Raw genomic sequence first — 16564 nt, forward strand, 5'->3', positions numbered from 1 at the left:
ACTGAGAAACCTGTAATACACTGTAGGGCAGAACATGCTTTCTTTCATTTATTAGCGAGCCACTAATGGAACATTTGATTCAATAGTGGATTCAAATTTCCTGATAGTTAACTGCAGATTATATCTTGGCAATGTGTAGTAATTACATCACCATCATTAATCCTTTTCTGTGAACATTATATAACATGGGCAGGAAGTGCACTGATGGTAGCTGTTCATGTTGCCAGCAGAAAAACAAAGTGATATTAGAAGCTGTACATTATAAATAATAGAGATTCCAGATCTACAGTGTTTTCTATATTTATGAAGTCTAACATACAAGCAAGCAAATAACAAACTCCAGTAATATAGGGATTTGCCTTGCCTGCATTTGAAAATGACCAAGATTCTCATTGGAAATAACAACAGAAAATGCTGGAAAAACTCAGCAGGCCAGGCAACATCTGTGGAGAGAGAAATAGAGTCAACGTTTCAGGTCGAAACTCTTCGTTGGGACTGAAAAAACACAGGAAATGAAACAGATTAAAAGGCCAGTTTGGGGGCTGGGAAATGGGGATGAAAGAATATCCCTCAACCGTGTCCGTTCTATCTCCTGCACTTCTGCTCTCACCCCTTCCTCTCCCTCCCAGAACCATGATAGGGTTCCCCTTGTCCTCACCTTTCACCCCACCAGCCTCCACATTCAATGGATCATCCTCCGCCATTTTCACCACCTCCAACATGATCCCACCACCAAACGCATCTTTCCCTCCCCTCCCCTTTCAGCATTCCGTAGGGACCACTCCCTCCGAGACACCCTAGTCCACTCCTCTATCACCCCCAGCACCCCTTCCCCTTCGCCTGGCACCTTCCCGTGCAAGCGCAGGAGATGCAACACCTGCCCTTATACCTTCCCACTGTACAGGGCACTCTCCTCTACACTGGGGAGACCAAACGCAGATTGGGTGACCGCTTTGCGGAACACGTCCGTTCAGTCCGTAAGGGTGACCCCGAGCTTCTGGTTGCCTGTCATTTTAATTCACCACCCCATTCCCACTCAGACCTCACCGTACTCGGCCTCTTGCATTGTTCCACGGAAACCCAGTGTAAGCTCGAGGAACAGCACCTCATCTTCCGATTAGGCACTTTACAGCCTTCCGGACTCAATATCGAGTTCAATAATTTCAGATCATAACCTCGGCCCCTATTACATTTTTATATATTTTTTATCCACACCTTTGTTTTGTGCCCTTCCCCCTTTTTTTCTCTCCCACATGGAAGCTGTCTCTCATTCTGCCAGTGCATTTCACACCTAATCTAGAGCCGTCTTTTGTCTCGCCACTAGTCCTATCACCATCTTGTCTCGTTTTGAATACCTCTTAATGTCTCTTTACTTCTCTTTTGTTCTTTCATCCCCATTTCCCAGCCCCCAAACTGGCCTTTTAATCTGTTTCATTTCCTGTGCTTTTTCAGTCCTGACGAAGGGTTTCGACCTGAAACGTTGACTCTATTTCTCTCTCCACGGATGTTGCCTGGCCTGCTGAGTTTTTCCAGCATTTTTTGTTGTTATTTCAGATTTCCAGCATCCGCAGTATTTTGCTATCGCGCTAAGATTCTCATTGGACCTGATTGTTCCTCTTTTCATTATGCACTACAATTGGAGAAGCAGGGGGTTACGTTATCCTGGCACATCGGGATGTAGCCACAAGGAGAGTAGCAGGTGGAAACAGACAGATGAAACAAAATAGATCAAATTAAATAAAGAGCTGGAAAAAAACAAAAGACAAGAAGAGAGAAAAGAAGCGAAAGACAGATGAAAGAAACCAGATAGAATGAAACAATAAGGTGAGGTAGAGATAAGCAACAAAATAAAATCACTCCAGGAAAGAGGAAAACAAATCTGAGACATAGAAGCAAATCAAGATGAGAGAGAAAGAAAAGTGATGCAAAAGCTACATTTTATATATACTACATATTTTTCTTGTATCTCCTTAGTGATCTATATGTAGGCTTCTTAGATTATAATTTTTTTGATGATTTTCCACACTTTTTGTGATTTCTCACTCACATACATTCTCACAAATGTATGTGCCTAATTTCAAAACAAATACAGGGGAAAAAAGCAGGTTATAGACTACAATGACTTGCCTTGACTTAGGAACAGTGTAGATATTAGGAAGTGATTTCAAGGCTTAGGTGTTATAAATGTCTCAATATTTGCTCTTGAGATTTATAAGCTCACTTGAACTCCTCAGTTAGATTATTGCCTTGTAATCATTCCCAGGTTATTAATTATTCTATTCTTAGCTAACATAAGCTACTGTTTGTACTGCCTGTGCAGTGGATATCACTTCAATCTACATCTGCAGGCTCTTAACATTTTCCATGAGGGCTGAGGTAGTCGTGTGTTCTGCTACACAGACATGACATCAGCTAGGCAAGCAAATATAAAATGATTCATAACTGAAATAGGCATGTATACCCAAATCTGATCTGTTACCATAAGATGGGCCTAAAATACAACCTTAAGACATAGAATTGAACTATGACAAAAATTGAATGTGTACAATTTATTTACTTTAAAAAAAAATATTCCCATTTTTATCTTACAAATCACTCACCATCTTGGATTTTAATCGACATGGGTGACCAGAATAGTCTGGCACACAAAACATCTCTATGACCATAATCTTCTGTGATTGGTCAAGTGATCCATATTTTTCCTTCATTTCCCCAATTCACAGCACTAGACATTACATAGAATAGCTCATTTCTGCTTGATGCTTTATCTGATGGCTGATGTAATTCAACTAAATCAAGCAACCATATGGGAATAACTAGCATTGCAGCTCTGGGATTCTATCTTGAAACTATTTGATTAGAAGCTCAACAACTGAAGCTACCAAGTGCCTGAGTGACACCACTTGGAAGAAGCACTGAGGCAGCAAGGGCACAGAATGTACTCTGGGTAGGGGACTTCAATGTCCATCACCAAGAGTGGCTCGGTAGCACCACTACTGACCGAGTTGGCCAAGTCCTGAAGGACATAGCTGCCAGACTGGGCCTGCGGCAGGTGGTGAGAGAACCAACATGAGGGAAAAAGCTACTTGACCTCGTCCTCACCAGCCTACCTGTCGCAGATGACAGTATTGGTAACAGTGACCACCGCACAGTCCTTGTGGAGATGAAGTCCCATCTTCACACTGAGGACATCCTCCATCGTGTTGTGTGGCACCGCCACTGTGCTAAATGGGATAGATTCAGAATAGATCTAGCAGCTCAAAACTGGGCATCCATGAGCTACTGTGGGACATCAGCAACTGCAGAATTGTATTCCACCACATTCTGTAACCTCATGGCCCGGCATATCCCTCACTCTACCATTACCATCAAGCCAGTGGACCAATGCTGGTTCAATGAGGAGTGTAGAAGAGCATTCCAGGAGCAGCACCAGCCCTACCTAAAAATGAGGTGCCAACCTGGGAAAGCTGCAACACGGGACTACGTGCATGCTAAAAAGCAGAAGCAGCATGCTAGACAGAGCTAAGCGATCCCACAATCAACGGATCAGATCAAAGCCCTGCAGTCCTGCCACATCCAGTCGTGAATGGTGGTGGACAATTAAACAACTAATGTGAGGAGGAGGCTCCATGAACATTTCCCATCCTCAATGATGGCGGAGCCCAGCACGTGAGTGCAAAAGACAAGGCTGAAGCGTTTCCAACCATCTTCAGCCAGAAGGGCCGAGTTAATGATCTATCTTGGTCTCCTCCGGAGGTCCCCACCATTACAGAAGCCAGACTTCAGCCAATTCTATTCACTCCACATGATATCAAGAAATGGCTGAGTGCACTGGATGCTGCAAAGACTATGGGCCCCGAGAACATCCCGGCTGTTGTGCTGAAAACTTGTGCTCCAGAACTAGCCGCGCCTCTAGCCAAGCTGTCCCAGTATAGCTACAACATTGGCATCTACCCGAAAATTGCCCAGATATGTCCTGTCCACAAAAAGCAGGATAAATCCAATCTGGCCAATTACTGGCCCATCAGTCTACTCTCAATCATCAGCAAACTGATGGAAGGTGTTGTCGACAGTGCTATCAAGCGACACTTACTCACCAATAACTTGCTCGCTGATGCCCAGTTTGGGTTCCGCCAGGTCCACTTTGCTCCAGATCTTATTACAGCCTTGGTCCAAACATGGGCGAAAGAGCTGAATTCCAGAGGTGAGGTGAGAATGACTGCCCTTGACATCAAGACAACATGGAGCCCTGGTAAAATTGAAGTCAATGGGAATCGGGGAAAACTCCACTGGCTGGAGGCATACCTAGCACAAAGGAAGATGGTTGTGATTGTTGGAGGCTAATCATCACAGCCCCAAGACATCACTGCAGGAGTTCCTCACTGCAGTGTCCTAGGCCCAATCATTTTCATCAATGACCTTTCTTCCATCATAAGGTCAGATGTGGGGATGTTCTTTGATGATTACACAGTGTTCAGTTCCATTCGCAACTCCCCAGATAATGAAGCAGTCCATGCCCACGTGCAACAAGACCTGGACGACATTTCAGGCTAGGGCTGATAAGTGGCAGGTAACATTCGCGCCACATAAGTGCTAGGCAATGACTATCTCCAAAAAGAGAGAGTCTAACCACCGCCCCTTGACATTCAACGGCGCTGAAATCTCCACCATCAACATCATGGGGGTCACCATTGACCAGAAACTTAATTGGACCAGCCACATCAATACAGTGGCTACAAGAGCAGGTCAAGACTGGGTATTCTGCGGTGAGTGTCTCACCTCCTGACTCCCCAAAGCCTTTCCACCATCTACAAGGCACAAGTCAGGAGTGTGATGTAATACTCTCCACTTGCCTGGATGAGTGCAGCTCCAACAACACTCAAGAAGCTCGACACCATCCAGGACAAAGAAACCCACTTGATTGGCACCACATCCACCACCTTAAACATTCACTCTCTCCACCACTGGCGCACCGTGGCTACAGTGTGTACCATCTACAAGATGTACTGCAGCAACTCGTCAAGGCTTCTTCGACAGCACCTCCCAAACCTTTGACCTCTACCACCTAGAAGGACAAGGGCAGCAGGCGCATGGGAACACCATCACCTCCAAGTCACACACCATTCTGACTTGGAGATATATTGCCGTTCCTTCATTGTCGCTGGGTCAAAATCCTGGAACTCCCTCCCTAACAGCATTGTGGGAGTACCTTCACCATAGGAACTGCAGTGGTTCAAGAAGGCAGCTCACCACCAACTTCTCAAGGGCAATTAAGGATGGGCAGTAAATTCTGGCCATGCCAGCGACGCCCAAATCCCTGGAAAAAAATTTTAAAAAGTAAATGCACAATGCAATAGCATTTTATTTATGGATCATTGCTAAAAGAGGAATCTGTATGATTGAGAAACAAATAAAAACTCAACAAGAAATTGAGGGAGAAAGTTGGTCGTCCAAAGCCAGTGAACTTGTTTATTTTGCACCAACTTTATGTTGTACTAAAATAGCACTCTAGATTATGTATCACCCATAAGTGTATGATTTTTAGGGACTGGGTGGTGTAGTGGGTTTAAATCCTGCCCAGCCTGAATATGCATCCACTCGGTTGTAAGGGACCTATGTGAAATTAGTTTGGGCAGTCTCAATCCATTTTCTGTTGAGCGTGGGCTATAGCATAAACCCAATTTCTACATCTGACCTTGCTTGAGTCGTCGTGGGAGTATTTAGGAACATGAGAAAAATCAAGGATGAGAAAAGGCCAGTGTATCCAATGAGTTCATCCCTATAGCATTTTAATGATTCCAGCCTAGCAGTTAATTGCAGTCGAACTCCCATAATATCTTTAATTCCACTTCCTTACCTGGTAAATTATTTTGAATAAAGAATTTTTCCAATATCTTGTTTAATTTCACTTTACATTCATTTAAATATTTAGGGGGCTAAATTGGTCGTGTAGTGCCCGTTTTTTTAGGCACAACGTGGCCACATAAGGATCGAAAATGGGGTCTGAGATGTATGTGCACACTTCCAACGGGAAGTGCGCAGGACGTCATCTTGGTAAAGGTGTTTGTGCATGCGTGCCTTACGACCATTAGAGCAGCGAGATGATGATGCAAATCAGTGTGCATTGCTGAACACAATGTTAGACGGAATGAAGGATCCCACCAGCACTATTTAAAGGGATCATGAATTACATACAGGTTAGTTGCTGGATTATTTCTTCTGGCTGCTGGTACAATTGTTTTTGGAGCTTTCCCATACTTGGCTATGGCTTAAATACTCTACAGGGAGTGGTCTGGCTGGTCTTGAAGTAGTTTTGGGTCATTTAAAATCTTGTGCTGAAACAAATTGCTTCCAGACATGGGTAGGGCTTCCTCTGGGAATTGAACATGATTGGGTGAATGAAGAGAGGCCACACAGCGCAGGACAAGCTGCTAGAAGAGGGAGGGGGAGAAAGGGGGAGATGTCATATACGCCGAGGGTCTTCAGGGAACAATTCTCTTACCTCAACTTCAGCGAGGACCAATGCATGAGACGCCTTCGCTTCACTAAAGAGGTCGTGAGTGAAATCTGCCAACTGCTGCAGCCACAACTGGAGCTTGAAAGCAGGGCAAGGACCGCATTGCCTGTGGCTGTCAATATGACCGTGACTCTTAAATTTTATGGGCTGGATTTTGCGGGGGTTCAGCGGACGCAATCGGGGTTGGGTCAGGTGGGAAAGTGCCGGGACCCCGCTGTGTCTTTACCAAATGTCGGTTCTGTCAGTGCTGAGCAGACCCAACACGCAGCAGCGGGGAAGGCAATTAAAATCATTAGTGGCTTGTTTACAGCCTCTTATCAATGGTTTTTCCCCAGATTTTTGGATTTGACAGATCACCCACCGCTTTCCCACTGTGCCTAGACCTTGTTTGTGAAGCTGAAGTGGGAGGTCAGTGGCCTTTGAATCAGCCGATGAGTTGACAGCTTCAAATGTCAAGTCAAAGCTCCCAGCTGATTGAGAAATGTTCCCTTAACCACTAGCTTCTCTAAACTGCATTTCCACTACAGATTCAGGATGCTGCAAGTCTTTACACAAGTCTCCATCCAGTCTGACCTCATTACCTCTCCCACCATTGACAGATCACTTCTGTCATCTCTACTTCACCTGCCATCTATTCCATCAACATGGGTGCCCTTGAAACTCTCTCACCTTGGTCCTCAGAATCCCACCACGATCAGCCCCAACACCAGCAGCACCAGGCACACCATATGGAAGAAGTTATGGGAGAGCCTGGGTGCAGCCCTGCACCTCTGTGCAGTGCTTATCAGTGTTTGCAGCACCTCAATGCTGTAGAACACTGACAGCACAAATGTTAAAAGAAAGTTGGCCATGGTCCCTTTAAGGAAATCGGCTGATGACTGTCATCAAATGACGTCACCAGACCCGCTTCCTCTAATTGGCCGGGTAATGCAGTGGATGGGCTTAACAAGCCCAATCCGGGGACATTCATTTCAGAGGCCGGGATGGAGACAGCAGCAGGGTCGGGACCCGCCAACAATGTCACCCGCCACGGACCCGCCGAGGTTTGTAAAATCGCAACCTCTGTGTCTGGTTCAATGTTTCCTTTTTTTTGGGTGCACGGCCCCATTGAAAAGCCAGTGAGCCAGCTGTGCGGGAGGTCCAGAGCACTGATCGGCCTCACAGCTTAAAGGGAATGTTGGTCTGGCTCCTTCCAGGCTGCTGCTGGAGATATAAGTAACATCTCACAGATTGCAGTGCACTGCTGCATAAGAGAGGTCACTGAGGCTTTCTATACTAAGAGAAACACGTTCATCTCTTTCCCTCTTGCCAGAGCCAAGCAGGTGGAGCAAGCACGAAGGTTTACATAGATTGCAGGCTTCCCCATGATGCAGGGTGCCATTGACAATGCGCACATTGCCTTGCGTGCACCTCATGTGAACACTGCCATTTTCATGAACCGAAAGGGAGTTCACTCGCTCGATGTACAGCTGGTGTGTGACCACAGGCAGCGCATCATGCAGATCAATGCCAGGTATCCTGGCAGCAATCACGATTCCTTCATCCTGTGGCACTCCTCTGTGGCACCTGTATTTGACTCACCACAGCGAGGTCAAAGGTTGGCTACTGTGCGACCAGGGTTATCCCCTCATGACATGGCTCATGACTCTGGAACCGACTCATGTGCAGAGCAGGCCTACAGTGAGAGCAATGCTGCCACAGGGAACATTATAGAGCACACCATCGGCGTCCTCAAGCAACGCTTCTGCTGCCTGGAGGAGCCCTACTACTCAGCTGCACGGGTATCAAGATTTGTGATAGTATACTGCATGCTGCACAACCTGGCCATTATGAGGGAACAGCCCTTTGCACCACCTAACAGGTGAAAAGCTGAGGAGCAGGAGGAAGTGGGGGAGGAAGAAGTGCAACAGGAGATGGAGGAACAGGAAGAGGAAGGGAGGCTACAAAGTAGACAGCCCCTTTCTGCCCAGGCTCTAAGCGATCAAATGACTCATGAGCAATACCAATAACCTCAGCCACCCCTCCCCATTCACCAGCAGTCCCACACTCCTTACCTTTCCTCTATCACTGACCATCACATCGTCCTCTTTCCGACAACACAAAAATAAAGACCACCGGAGAATGCACATTCTAATCCAATTTTATAAATTCACCTATTACATAATAATTACAAAATTAAACTAATCACCCTTGTGCATTCCCATTGTGCCTGTCTTCCATGTGCCTTTGCCTATCCTAGTGCTCCTACAAGGTGCTTCCCCAATGGCTGCAGCATGGGTGGTAGAAGGTGCTGACTTTCAATTGAGGAGACTACGGATGGCTTTGGAGGCCGACCTTGAGCAGCTCTGGTTCTAGAGGGTCCGGCTTCAGACTACACCATCTCGGCCTTGGCTGTAGCAGTCGGGGCTGGTTGGCTGATGGGCAACAGCAAGGGCACTGGCAGTGTGGCAGGGGTGAGAGCAGGAATGCTGTCATCCTGACAGAGGACAGTAGGCTCATGTTCCATGGAGCCATTGCCACTTTTCGGGCTGACGGCTCAGCAATCCTACTGATCTGTTGGGGAACAGATTGATGGACTGCTGTGATTCTCTGAATGCCCCTTTCATCAGTGGCATCCAGAACCATGATGCAGCAGTCTGAGCTTGCAAGGTAGCTGTCTGAGCTTCCACTGCAGCACTTAGACCTTTGAATGGAAGCTGATTGTGCTGCAATGGAAGATGGCCATCAGATGCTGCACCATGGTGGGTTCCACAAGTGTGCTGATAGAGGTGACCACACATTCCATGTTGGAAATGATGGACTCCAAGCTTTGCACAAAGCCCTTTGCCGAGTTGGTGCTGGACTCCTCCATGTTCCTTGATATTATGCGCAGGCTTTCTGGCAGGCTTTCCAGTGCACCAAGCATTTGGTTGTGTACACCCTCAGCCTTCTTCTGTAGCCTGACCCTTCGAAGTCCTCATCTGATTCCTCTACAACAAAACTAGTGTGTGACCTCGCCCTCTGGCAAGGTAGAACCATGAGCTATCCTCCCCCCCCCCCCCCCACCCCGTCTCCTGCGCACTTGTGCCCGGTGTCTAATCACGTGCAGATCCCTCCTCTGTCCTAGCCTCTAAAATACCCACAGTGTCCATCTCTGAGCTGCTGGCTGCGAGTGTAAGATCGAGTGACTGTGTCTCTTCATCTTCATTGTCTTATTCCCCTTCACTGTCTTCTTTCTCTTCCTCCTCTGACTGGGAAGGTTAATCACAGCTGAGCCCAGTCCTGTCTTCAGCCATTTTGATTAGGTGTAGGAAGCCTGGCTAATTTTCCTCTCTGCCTATCCTGGAGATACTGAGGACAATTACAGAATCTCTACCACTGGCCTAGTTCAGATTGGTTAAATCAGCACAAATCAGATGTTGAAACTGGAGTCTTCCTGGTCTGTAGATCTCATTACCATGTGCTTACATTAATTCACTGAGGTGTCAGTGACTTTTTAACATCATCATCATTAATAAAGTCATAAAGGATAAGATACCACTTAATTTTGGTATTTTTAAATATTCTGGTAGCATGGTTGATACTAAAATGAAAAAGGATGCAAGGGAAAATAGAAATAGCCTTTTAACAAGCATCAGACAATATAGACATTGCTCTCTATTGTCTGTTTCTGACCCAGAACAGTTGTAAACGGTAATATATAATTTGAATGCACTGGAGCACAGTTTTGTGTTTCAGTGAACATTAAAATAATTGTTTAATGTTATTTCAGCACAGCCCTGACAACAACAACCCTGATTCAGAAATAAAGATTGAAAATACCATGTCGGAAAACTTGGACCCATACAGTGACACATTGAATGTGAACCATTCACTTGTCCTCTGTTACTGATGCAATCAATATTTACTGTCTCTTGGTCTTGAGATATAATAGTAATAAAACTATTTACCTAACATCTATGCTTTACAGAGCAAATACGAGTACCCAGAAAGCACAAGTTGTTCAGGTAGAATCCCTGGTTCGTAGTAAGAGACATAAAAATTGCTAGGCTTCAGATAAAATCCAGACCATTCTATCACATGGGCTGGAGAAAGTTCCATTTCACAAATGGACACATGAACACGTGTATTCTCTCACTTTCTCGCAAATCACACACATACACAAACTCATTTATTTAACAGTATGGTTGCATAAACCTTAATCTAAGTTCTAAATAAGCGAAACACTGAAAATCATCTGTGAATTTAGTTTAAGAATAGTGTTCAACAGATGATATTACCTCTGAAAATAAACACACAAGTGTGCCTCAGTACAGTAATCAGTTTAGGTAAAAGAGGTTTAGGTAAAACTACAAGCTTCCTGCAGCTCTGCATGTGATCTGTTTATGCAGTGAGAAATGTAAGTATTGTTACAGTGTCCAGGTATTTTACTTAATGATGCCACACTGAGTTGAACAATTGCGATTATAGAAATTAAACCAGAGACTACAGACAGATCACTACAGTCTCTTGATACATTGGCTGTGATATGCAGTACATTCGTGCAAAACTCTTCCAAGTCAGGGGCTGCAATTTAGCATGCTATTGGGTTTTCAAACAATAAAATACAACCTGGGTAGAACATAATTACCTTGGTTCTGTTGGTACATAAAGGAATAGATTCTGACTAACACCTTTGTTCTGTATATTTTATTTTAACAGACGGATTCGCTTCATGCTAAATCGTCTTTGCTTCTCTTTCTTTTTTCCTTCAGAAACTGATGGAAAAGCAGATAACATCTATAGAAAGCCCCCTGTCTACAGGCAGCATGGTACAGTCTGCTTATTTCATGCTTTACTACCACTCTGCATGTTATTCTAATACCAGGGTGTCGTTCCATGGACTGTCTACTAAACTAGCAATATCTAGCTTTTGGTTATCCTGGTTTAAGAGCTGTGACTTTTCACTGTGATATTTCCCTTAAATAAAAATAAAAAAATGCAGTTTAGTTCTTTCTATTTCACGTTCATTAGATTATATTTTCATTTTGTGTTTTGTTTTTATTGAGAAACCAAGGTGAGGGGACAAGCCCCATAATAATCATAATATAGTAGACCACCTTAGTTCAAAGGAATAGAAGAGCAGGCAGATCAAGAAGTAGTGGTTTGATGGTGCCATGCTTGGGTTTCAAAATGACTGTAATTATACCACACCCTTTGCTCATAAAACCATATATTTTAATGTTTGTCATATGAAAAATATTTCAACATGCTAAAGACACCAAAGTGTCATCTGCAGCTCACTGTACAGTTGTTTCTACACTTAATGTGATAAACTACTGACAGGATAAACATTGCAATAGCTAGAGCATTCTTATTGTTACAAATTTTTCTTCTTACTTTGTTGTCTCCTTCCTCATCATCTCCTGCTTGCTGACCCTGGAAATGGGGTATAGTATAATCGGAGCAACTCCATGGAGTGATGGGTTGATCCTTGACATTATCTAGCCACACACTGAGAAATACCTGTTTCACTTTGGTGTTATCCTGCTGTCTAGATACTATTGCCCTGTATTGTTACGTATAGTAATTATATAATGCCTCTTTCATTCTCTCAAAAGCGAACAGTCTAGAAAATGTACGAATAAGAACTATACATCTATTAACAGTTTTGCTAATAAATACAGTAATAGTAAAGAGTTTGATTGAGAGTAAATATTTTGGAATTAATATATGCACCTGTATTAATTTTTCAGCATTTTTAACTTGCAGATTTTTGTTCAGTTTATTTTAAGTGAGTGTCTTGTTCTTTTATATTCAAGGTCTTGCTACAGGTTTGCTTTTGCAAAAGGGTCATTAGAAAATAACTAACCGGCTATTTTTCTTTCCAAAGATATTAAACGCCACAACACTGTTTCATCACAACATGGTCACAGAGTGGCAAAGTGATGGTCAGTTTCAATCTTCATGACCAGGAGATAGTGTAGAAAAAGAACTGAAAAAACTATGGGGAAAGGAGTAGAAATAATTTAATATATAAACAGAGTGACAAATTGTTTTTGTTGCACTTTCTTTAAACATTCCTTAGTCCATCATCACTTTGCTCTTCATTTCAGTAAAGAAAAATTCCAGAGAACAAGTTAGTATTTACAAGTAATAACTGGTAGCAGTGTAAAGGGTTAATTTTTCTTTTTTTAAGATAATTAAATTTCTGTAAAATGTTGTCTAGTTTTTAAGGGTACATTTATGAGATTTAAATAACCTGTCTTTTCAAGTGTTTGGTTATATTTTATTGTTTACAGTTCAATGTTTATCTTTAGTCTTTTAAATAGACTTCACCCTAATGGTACAGTTGCTGGGAGCCAAGTAATGTGTGCATTTTCAGAGAGAATATTCCATAACATCTATATATATGTAAAAGGATTTGTCTATCTGTCTGTCTCTCTGTCTGTCTCTCTGGCCGGCTATACAATCAAAAGTTATAGAGCGTACCTACACATATGTTATATCAAAAGAAAGCTCATCATTAGGGGACTCTTGTAGGCGTATTTACTTTTTGCTCGGACAAAAATTGTGCCGACGGTCGGACAAAAATTGTGCCGACGGTATCCAAAAAACGTTCAAAAATACTCTCATTATCCGCTCATTTGCATCGAGTGGGGGCGGGTTCATTGTGTGTGCGGGCGGGCCATCCTACAGTTGAGTGACGTGATGATTGACCAACCCTACAGTTCAGTGACCTGATGGTTGACCAATCGGTGCGTGTGTGGGCGGGCCTTATCATTCTGAACCGAGGTGAGTCGCCGCCATCTTGATTCCAAACTTTTCATTTATTTTTCCCACTTTCTGCGTGTTTCTTTTCAAATCTACATTTCCAGCAAAAAAAAGTTGCTTTTAAAACACAAATTGTTTTTAAAAAAAGTTAATTAATTTGTAAATCTTTTCTCTAACATCTAGAATTTTCCTACCTTTCACCATTTTTCCAGGCCTGTAAGCCTGGGCCTCTGTTGCCCAGCCACGCCTGAGCTAGGCACCACCCGTCGCGCTCAACAAGTGGCTCGCGATCGCCGCCACCTTTGTGAAGGCTGGAAGGGGCGGGCCTGAGCCGAGCGTCGCCACCGCCGCCATCTTAGTAAAGGCGGGTGGGGCAGGAGTCAGCGCGCGCGACTTGAGTCCGGCCGGGCCTCACGCGGTAGGTTGCGCGGCGGTGTCTCTCTCTCTGCTCTTGAAGCCGGCTCGGGTGGGGGGCGGGGCTCGGGAGATCGGGGTTCGGCAGATCGGGGCTCGGGGGGGGGGCAGGGCTCGTGAGATCGGGCCTCGGGAGATCGGGGGGGGGGGGGAGCCTTGGGAGATGGGGGGGCGGGGCTCCGGAGATCGGGCCTCGGGAGATCGGCGCTCGGGAGATCGGGGGGCGGGGCTCAGGAGATCGGGCCTCGGGAGGGCGGGGCTCGGGACATCGGGGGGCGGGCATCGGGAGATGGGACATCGGGAGATCGGGGGGCGGGACATCGGGGGGCGGGGCTCGGGGACTCCCCCCCTCCCCCTCCTTCGCCCTTCCCCCCTCTCCCCCCTTCCCCCCCCTTCCCCCCCATCGCCGGCAGAGGGGAGAGGGTCTGCTGGCTCCCCCCTCCCTTTCTACCCCCCTCCTTCCCCCACCTCCCCCCTCCCCTACCCCTACCCCCTCTCCCCCCCTCCCCTCCCCCTCCTCTCCCCCTCCCTCCTCCCCCCCTCCATCCCCCTCCTCCCCCCTCCCCCTCCTCCCCCCTCCCCTCCCCCTCCTCTCCCCCTCCCCTCCCCCTCCCTCCTCCCCCCCTCCATCCCCCTCCTCCCCCCTCCCCCTCCTCCCCCCTCCTCTCCTCCCCCTCCCCCTCTTCCTCCCCCCTTTCCCCCCCTTCCCCCTTCCCCCATCGCTCTCTCTCTTCCCCCCAGTCGCGCGCTCTCTTCCCCCCAGTCGCGCTCTCTCTTCCCCCCAGTCACTCTCTCTCTCTCTTCCAACAACAACATGCCCTCAAAAATCCCTCGGCACCGCCGGGCACTTCAGCTAGTAACATATAAAGTAACATGGAAAAGTTGCAAACTAAGCTCTGGTAGACTTGTACCAGAGACTTATAATTGACGCTAGTGTACACTGAGCATTACTTAATTAGCAGATGGATCTTTTGCCATGAATACATCTCCTACAGTGCACCTGATTCTGTTGTTCTTCAATAACAGATTAAACAGACAAAACTGTAAACAACTTCACCTATCTTTTTTCTGCTATGGGGATACATTTAAGCACAGTGAATGGGCAAAACTGTGGCAAATGGATTTCAATGTAGGTAAATGTGAAGTCATCCACTTTGGACGTAAAAAGGATAGAACAGGGTACTTTCTAAATGGTGAAAAGCTAGAAACAGTGGCAGTCCAAAGAGACTTGATGGTCCAGGTACGTAGATCATTAAAATGGCATGAACAGGTACAGAGAATAATAACAGTGGCTAATGGAATGCCATCCTTTATATCTAGAGGACTAGAATACAAGGGGGCAGAAGTTATGCTGCAGCTATACAAAACCCTGGTTAGACCACACCTGGAGTACTGTGAGCATTTCTTAGCACCACACCTTAGGAAGGATATATTGGCCTTGGAGGGAGTGCAGCGTAGATTTACCAGAATGATAACCTGGATTCCAAGGGTTAAATTACAAGGAGAGATTACACAAACTAGGGTTGTGTTCCCTGGAATTTAGAAGGTTAAGGGGTGACTTGTTTGAAGTTTTCAAGATATTAAGAGGAACAGATAGATATAGAGAAACGATTTCCGCTGGTTGGGGAATCTAGGACTAGGGGACATAGTCTAAAAATTAGAGCCAGACCTTACAGGAGTGAAATTAGGAAACACTTCTACACACAAAGGGTGATAGAAGTTTGGAACTCTCTTCCGCAAATGGCAATTGATGCTAGATCAATTGTTCATTTTAAATCTATGATTGATAGATTTTTGTTAACCAAAGATATTAAGGGATATGGGCCAAAGGCGGGTATATGGAGTTAGATCGCAGATCAGCCATGATCTCATTGAATGGCGGAACAGGCTCGATGGGCTAAATGGCCTACTCCTATTCCTACCTTCCTATAGTTCAGGTTACAGAAACAGAATTTGGGTTGTCGTGAATGTTAAAGGAGCATCATCATACCTGTAAAGTGTTTGGAAAATTCTTCTCTCTCTTTATCAAAATGTGACACCATGACATAATTTAATTAATGATGCTGCAATTTATATTAAAACAATTACCATATTATTTGTGTATAATATTTTCATGAAAAATGATACTGCGCTCTTTAAGCACCTTTTTTGGCAGATGAATGTTCCAGAATTTTATTTGATTACTTTTGGGAATGGAGCCTATTTATTCAGAGATTTTCTTTTATGAGATTAAATGTGGGCTGGAGTCCATGGTACTGTATAATGTATATATGGTCTATAGAAGGAATGGGGTTCATGAACGAAATAGGCTTTTCTTGTCCCATGCTTTCTTATATTCTTAAGATGGCAAAATCCTCTTTAATAGTTAATAACTCAAACTTTCTTCATAATTCTCTCTATGGTAGAAATATTTTGTACACGTGTATGTAATCCAAAATTCTGCTGCCTGTATCCTACCTCGCACCAAGTCCCATTCACCCATCACCCCTGTGCTCACTGACCTACATTGGCTCCCAGTCCAGCAACTCCTCAATTTTCATCCTCGTCTTCAAATCCTTCCATGGCCTCAGCCCTCCCTATTTCTGTAACCTCCTCTCGCCCTACAACCATTCGGGAACTCTGCATTCCTCCAACTCTGGCCTCTTCCACTTCCCCCCCTTCCGTCATCTTACCATCAGTTGCTGTGCTTTCAGCCATTTAAGCTCCAAGGTCTGGAATTCCCTCCCTAAATCTCTCCACCTCTTTTTCCTCCTTTAAGATGCTCCTTAAAACCTACCTCTTTGACCACATTTTTGGTCACTTCTCCTAATGTTTCCTTCTTCAGCTCCATGTTAATTTTTCCCCGCTTACGTTTCTGTGAAGTGTCTTGGGACATTTTACAATGTTAAAAGCTCTATATAA

The 16564-nt window shown here is 44.9% G+C and overlaps 1 protein-coding gene across 6 annotated transcripts in view; it reads left to right on the top strand.

Moving 5' to 3' along the window:
• ablim2 (actin binding LIM protein family, member 2) overlaps positions 1-16564 on the top strand; it is a 647794-nt gene that overhangs the window by 434878 nt on the left and 196352 nt on the right. For 5 of the 6 annotated variants that reach the window (XM_085961823.1, XM_085961814.1, XM_085961859.1 and 2 more), the window contains one exon: positions 11251-11307. The exons of the other annotated variant lie outside the window; for it this stretch is intronic. In XM_085961823.1, the coding sequence (XP_085817949.1) occupies positions 11251-11307 (57 nt within the window). The remainder of the gene's footprint in view (positions 1-11250; positions 11308-16564) is intronic. 6 annotated transcript variants of the gene reach the window in all.

Source organism: Somniosus microcephalus, chromosome 2 (genome assembly GCF_052327205.1).
Source record: "Somniosus microcephalus isolate GS21.2 chromosome 2, FLI_Smic_1.0, whole genome shotgun sequence".
Taxonomy (NCBI): domain Eukaryota; kingdom Metazoa; phylum Chordata; class Chondrichthyes; order Squaliformes; family Somniosidae; genus Somniosus; species Somniosus microcephalus.